The sequence below is a fragment of the Bos taurus genome, chromosome X (assembly GCF_002263795.3).
Source record: "Bos taurus isolate L1 Dominette 01449 registration number 42190680 breed Hereford chromosome X, ARS-UCD2.0, whole genome shotgun sequence".
NCBI lineage: Eukaryota > Metazoa > Chordata > Mammalia > Artiodactyla > Bovidae > Bos > Bos taurus.
Window position 1 is genome coordinate 13,558,642 of NC_037357.1, and position 6,658 is coordinate 13,565,299.

At 41.8% G+C, this 6,658-nt stretch overlaps 1 protein-coding gene and 1 non-coding gene across 7 annotated transcripts in view; one reads left to right on the forward strand and one right to left on the reverse strand.

The window, feature by feature from the left end:
* SMARCA1 (SWI/SNF related, matrix associated, actin dependent regulator of chromatin, subfamily a, member 1) overlaps positions 1–5,813 on the reverse strand; it is a 72,995-nt gene extending 67,182 nt beyond the window's left edge. For 5 of the 6 annotated variants that reach the window (XM_005227494.5, XM_059883485.1, XM_005227493.5 and 2 more), the window contains exons 1-2: positions 5,515–5,813; positions 791–877 (exon numbers count right to left, since the gene is read on the reverse strand). In XM_005227494.5, coding sequence (XP_005227551.1) covers positions 791–877; positions 5,515–5,697 — 270 coding nt within the window. In that variant the 5' untranslated portion in view covers positions 5,698–5,813. The remainder of the gene's footprint in view (positions 1–790; positions 878–5,514) is intronic. The other variant, NM_001191542.1, reaches the window with a different exon arrangement.
* On the forward strand, positions 991–1,061 carry LOC112445269 (small nucleolar RNA SNORD112). Its single transcript, XR_003033635.1, has one exon. It is a non-coding gene; the product is annotated as a small nucleolar RNA SNORD112 (small nucleolar RNA).
* Positions 5,814–6,658: the final 845 nt, after the last annotated feature.

A 6,658-nucleotide genomic window follows, 5' to 3' on the forward strand; every position in this document is an offset into this window, starting at 1 on the left:
TTAAGCGTTAAGGCACTGAGTTCTGTAAAATCACTACAAATGACCGAAAAATGTACTTCATCTCTACTTACTTTCAAAAACAACCCCTTGACAAAAAAAAAAAAAAAAATCCAGTTCCAGCTACCCATTTATTTCTCTTTTCAGTTAACCAAGTTCACTGGTTTTGAAAGATCCCAAGGCATAAAAGTCCAGTTAAAATTAAAGCTAAAATATGAGTTTTGGTGAGTAAAAATTAAATAATGAAATGTACAGCAAAGCACTAGGTAGGTGTATCTAAGGTTATATTGCTTAAATGTGTAATATTTTCATGCACTGGGCAAATAGCCTTCCCTCAAAAACATGTATTACATGTTTCATAATATGAAGCATTCATTCACATATCCAGAGCAAAGAGAGAGAGAGGAAAAGAAATACCAGGCTGGTTTTGTGACCTGCTTTCTCTCAGCCATACTGATATTGCCACTTATATTTTCACTTTGTGGATAAAATATTTCTAGCATAAAACATCCTATTATGGGGTAAAGAGGGCTAAACAAAAATGAAGAGATGTGGCTTCTGGTCTCAACTATTCCATATCATTTCTCTGATACTCTATTTCCTCATCTGAAAATGAGGAGATTCATTTATCCAACAAAAATCTATTATGATGGATTATATATTAAATTACTTTTGAATTCTAAAGCCTATAATTCTGTATTCATCATATACACACATGTATTTTTTAATCTTTCACATCTCCTCTATAAAAATCAACTACTGTATTCACTCTTCTACCCAAGAACATATTTACCATTTTCTCTTCATATTCTGGATCCATTTCCTTTTCAGATTTAGAAGCTTTAACAGCAAGTTTGAGTTGAAATGGAGAAACGTTTTTCTAGAATTTCAAAGAAAATAAATCATCAAATTGCAAAGCAAGGTCAGCATTCTCATTTGAAGAAAATAAAAAGTAATTAAATACTAAATAAATAAATCCACATGGGCCATGCATGGACCAATGATGAGAGCATGTCATGAACAGGGCTTATGATTAATCCAGTTCTGTGCACCTGAGGTCCAATTAAAAAAAATCCAAAGAATTGTAAAGCCAGAGAAATAATACTAATTAAAAACCAAAAGGTGGGAAAATGAGCCTTTTCACCTATTGTGTAAAGTGAAAGAAGTGCATAACCACTCAAGAGGAGATTCAAAAGCTAGGATATTTTCAACCACAAACCAAAGAATTCAAAGAAAGTAAATATTAATTCTCAAAGGTACTTCTTTATGTAATGGAAAGAAGCCAAACTTTCATGAGAAAAGACTGTGGTTTCTGCTCCTGAAAAGATGTAATTTTTTAATAGTTTTTATATTTTAATTAGAACATTAAAACTTTTATGTACTGCAGTGTGATCATTTATATTTGAAACAATCAAACAGTAGCTTCAAACTTCTGGTTTATGTTAATTTTCTCCAACTGGACAGAAAACCTTTTAAAAGTATATACATGAATATCTTGTAGAAGCAGTTTCTCAGGGCTATTAATTGTTAAACTTTGATATTTAAAACACTGTAATTTAGTGAATAGTAACATAAATCAGCTACTTTAGAATACTGAAATTATCTAGAGGGTTATGTCATGTACCCTATCCTTTTGAAAGACAAGCTTGTACTTATAAACAGATATGTAGAATACACCTCCATCCCTGTAAGAAATCAAGAAATAAAATGATACAAATATAAATCTACCCATTAGTACCAAATTAGAGGGCATTCAAGTTTTAACACAGACTGCAAATTCAAAATACAAATCTGTGAAAACTAAAGAAATTATGTCCATTTGAGCATTACTTTTTTTTTTTTTTCCAGGAACATACTGTTCCTGAAAGCTTGGGTCATAAATCAATAGAAGAATGTGATCTTAAACAAGAAAAATCTGGCTCGGGTAGTTAATAAATGTTTTCCAACATTTATTAAAATTTCTATTTTGAGGAAATCCAAACTAAGATTATGGAATTTGACCCTGATCAGGGTTCTCCTTTGGAGCACTGATTAGATACTGTCCAGTTATTCTTAGCCCAAATAACAGCCGTCTTGATTTACAGCATCTCATATGTATATATGTGGGATGTTTTGAATGTAATTCTGGATGGATGAGAATAAAAACTACTAAAATGCCCTTAATAACACACTTTCAAACTGTCACATATGCTAGAAACTCTCTTTTATTTTCTAAGCAAAAAGTAAAAAAAAAAAATGGATAAGAAAATCCTTTATCATTCCTTGAAAAGCTAAATAAAATCTACAAGTTTCAAAAATTACCTCTCAAATACACAAGTATATATCTAATAATGTGGAATGCAAATTTCATTTACAGAAAACTAAAACTTTAATATTAGAAAAACACTTGTTACTTTTCTCCTTGCCTTGTAGTAGAGTATCATAAAATTTTAATTATATGATAATTAAAATTCCTAATTGTGAGCACTGCCATTTAAAGCAGTAGGCAATTACTTAATTGGCACTATCTTTCACAACAAATTTTAAAATACCTACCTTCAAAACCTTTCCATTTTTGTATGTGTATGTTTTTGCAAATATACCTCTCATCCTAGGAAATATAAAAGGTGACTAAGATATTCTAATGAATTCCTTATGGGTTTTCTCATTTGGTAGTCTAGATGCTATAAGAATGCAGCACAAGGTCACCAAGATGTCCTGTTTAAAGACCATGACCTTTTTTTTGACATTTTCATTACCAAAAATACCAACTCCAATTGTCATGGCATTGGGTTATCCAACTGCTACTTAGAAAAAGAAGTTCAAGAACCAGAAGGTTAAAAAAAAAAAAAAGAACCAGAAGGTAAGCAAAAATACCCTTCTTAGCTAAATGTCAGAAGACAATCCACTCTCATCTATTTTATGCATCATGAAAATGCTCTCATTCAGAGCCTATTTTCTTTTATTTAATATATACACAATTCCAGCGTGATTGATAATCTGGCTTCCTATTCTACAGAGAGTAAAAGCAGCAGCAAACGACTTGGGAACCACCATTTGAAGAAGACACCCTGGCAACAGCAAGAGGAATGGCCGAAGCCCAGGACTGAAACTTCAGTTCCACTGCAGGAATAGCCCTTCTGCTGGGTGTTCAGGTGATTTCCCTCTCCCTTTTGGATCACTTGTAATTTTGTACATTACATTTGTTTTATTTGAAATGTTGTGTTACATCTATGTCCTTTATCATAACAGAGGATGAGATGGTTGGACGGCATCACCAACTCAATGGACATGAGTTTGAGCAAACTCCGGGAGATGGTGAAAGACAGGGAAGTCTGGCATGCTGCAGTCCATGGGGTCGCAAAGAGTTGGACACCACTGAGTGACTGAACAACAACAGTCTGACAATTGAGGGAGGAGACTGAAACATTATGAAAAAAATCAACACAATATTGAAGTGTCTGGGAGATGGTTATTTAATTGAGGGGAAACAACCTCCTAGGTCTTAAATGCCTTTGTATCACTGTCAGAATACAATAACTGACACACGTAAGAAAAAGGCATTTAATCTGCACTTTTAGGACACCAGTTAAGGCGTCAAGGCAGCATGTAAATATTTAGAATGGGGGTAGGTACCAGATTACTTTATTTGAAGGAATGGTACAAATGAAAGCACTTAAGCAGATGTTTTGGCTATTCAGATTTTCAAGGAAAAATTAAAAATAAAAAAGAAGCAGTGACTAAAGTAGTAAACTTCAGATATCCAGGAAGTAAGTTCCAGGCAGCATCTCATTTCCCTGTGCTGAACGGACAGATGAGGTACTATTCGGGCAATTTCTGATGAGGCCACCGAGTTATAGCAATATCTATGCCTCAATTCAGTGATCATACAGGTTTTCTATTGATTCCCAATCTCTTCACAATCCAAAAAATTTAATCCACCCTGGAAATTCGACAACCTTGATTGCCGTTCAAAAGACGGGTGAGCACTTACATTCGTCCAGTCTAGGGAATAAAAGGCACCTAGACACACTGCTGAATTTCCCAACATTGATTTATATTGATGCTTGGTATTTGGCCCAGCTTTAATCACTGATATTGTCTTACGGATCCAAGTACCACACAGATCTTGAAATGCGTGTGTTTTCTATGGTTTTCACTTAGCACTACAACTGTCTTTCTGTTTAGTCAACCTTGTAATAGTAAAATATGTCACTTAAGCAACTGCTGAATTTAAAATTACTCTAATTCAGGGTGAAAGGTGTCAATTTCCCTCAAAAGCTTTTCATTTGGTCGTATAATATCATATAATGATTCAGACAAAGCCACTGGAGATCGCTAAAGCATAATTCTAATTACCTACCTTTTTTAAAAATTGCGATACGTCTACTCGTAAATGGAAAAAAATCCAGCCATAAGCAATTTCATTATACATGAAAAATCCTTATGCCCCATCCTATTCATTATCTTAATTTTTTCAGCGAGTTTCCTAGTTTTCATTTGCACGTCTCGGTCCATACGACATATGCCTTACGGAGATAATACATATTTTTCTGGATCTGGCTTTAATAGGTGTCAGAGCGGTCCCCTTATGTACAGTAGCAGCAGTTCATCCTGGCGACGCTGGGTTTAAAAAAAAATTAAAAAAAAAAAAAACCTGCGTGTGTCCAGGAGCCAGCAGCGCCCACTAGGAAAGAGAGGCGGAAGCCTGGAAGGCTTGGGGCCGGATTGGGGGACCATTTGGGTGGCCCTGGAGTGAAACACTATACCGTCGGGGGCGGGGCAGGAGAGGGTGAGGGTGCACACGTTGGAAATTTTCCTAAGTCAGCGTCCACGGTGCCTCAGTTTGGGGTTTGGATTGGAAGGGGGCGGGGGTACAACGCCGAGAGCTCATTTTCTCGGGGTGACACCCCCGCCTCACTCAGCAGGCGGGGACCAAACGAACAAGAGATGATTTTTTTTCTCTTTTTCCCCTGCCACCCAAGAGGCCGACACTGCCAATCAAAGATGTAAAAGTCTCTCCTCTCGTCCTCCGCCTCCCCACCACCGGCACCTGGAAATTCAAATTTTAAAAAAATAAGCCTCCGGCAAACCCCCTTTTGCGCGAGTGTGGGATTGAAGGGCCCAGATTTCCCAGGCAGAGGCCGACGGGAAGGGGGGGAGAGAGAGCGAGAGGAGAGGGAGAGGCGGAGGCTTTTTCCTGCACGGCCCCATCCCCCACCCCGTTACCCCAGTTCCGGGAACGCGAAGGGGGCCGGGGGCTGTCGGGGGGCTCCCCAGCACCCCAGCCACGGGATAACGGGAACCAGTCACCCCGCGCTGCACCCGCGCCCCGCCCCCGCCCTCCCGGCGGCGAGAAGGGAAGGGGGAGGGGAGCGAAGCCCAGACTGTTCCGCCGCCCCCACCCCGCACGCCCGCAGCCCCCAGCCCCGCCGAGCTCTGCGGGTACCTGTCGGCGCCCAAAGGTCAAGGTTTGGGCCCCTTGGAGGGGCCCGGCGCGGGATTTGTCCACCGCATACACACCCCCTTCCTATTTACCTCCTTCTTCTTCTCGCCCTTCTCCGTGGCCACGGTGGCTTCGGTGGCCGCGGTGGCCGCGGCGGCCGCTCCCTCCTCCTTAGAGGTGGACGGCCCCGGCTGATCGTCCTCTATGAGCACGATCGCGGCGGTAGCATCAGAGGCTGCCACGGTGCCTGCCACTGCGGCGGTGTCCGGCTCCATGGCGTTGGAGCGGGAACGAGGAGGGGGACGAACAAGGGGACGAGGGCTCCGGGGCGGCGGCAGTGTCTGCACTGGAACGAGCTGGATGGAGCAGGGGTGGGGAATCACTCGCTTCCAACCCCTTCGCTCGGGCCCCCCTTCTTTAAATAACCCTCAACCCTGCCCCACTTCCGTCCACCCACCCTACGTCATGGCCTCCCCCCGTCACCCTCCCCCCTTCCTCCACCCCCCCCCCCCAACGATCGCGAGACTCCCCCTCCCCACTCGGAGCCCGGGCGGCCCCGCACGACCAACTGTTGCCTGAGCGTGGGGCGCGGACAGGGGTGGAGGCGGGAACCCACAGCCCGCGGCCCCCTGAAAATCTCGCTCCCCACACGCCCCCAACAGTCAGCCCGAGCTCCCCTCGCAGATGTGTGCAGAAGGAATCCTCTTCCCCTTAAATCTGCTCTTTGTACCTCGGGGCGCTCTCCTCTTCTTGCACAAAGAACTTTTCCTCTGCTTATAACTGTACTGTAGAAGGTCTGTCTCACCATTTGCAAGCCCAGAACCCCTCAGGGGACTGCCCTTTCCGAGGTCCCCAAAGAGGGACTGGTGGTGCCTTTCCCACCTTCGTAAATTCTGCAAAAGAAGCATTCCTTGAATCTCTTGATTGCAGCTGCAGACGTTCACTTTCAAGGCAAAGCGTGACTCGATCTGTTTTCAACTCTGCTATCTCTCAGATGGCCAGTGTACAGAAGCCCTTCTTTTGCATTCACCCCTGAATTTTAAAAGTCCTGGGGGGCAAAGTTAAGGTCCGCACAGAACCTGGGGCAATTCATGTTAGGTGCCTAATATTAATAATTAGATTGAGTTATTGTGGGTTTTTTTGTTTTATTCATATCCCTGTTGTTATTTAGTAGTAAGTCAACACCGATCATGCATGATTGTGGATACAAAGGAATTTTGTAAAGGGTATGCAAAT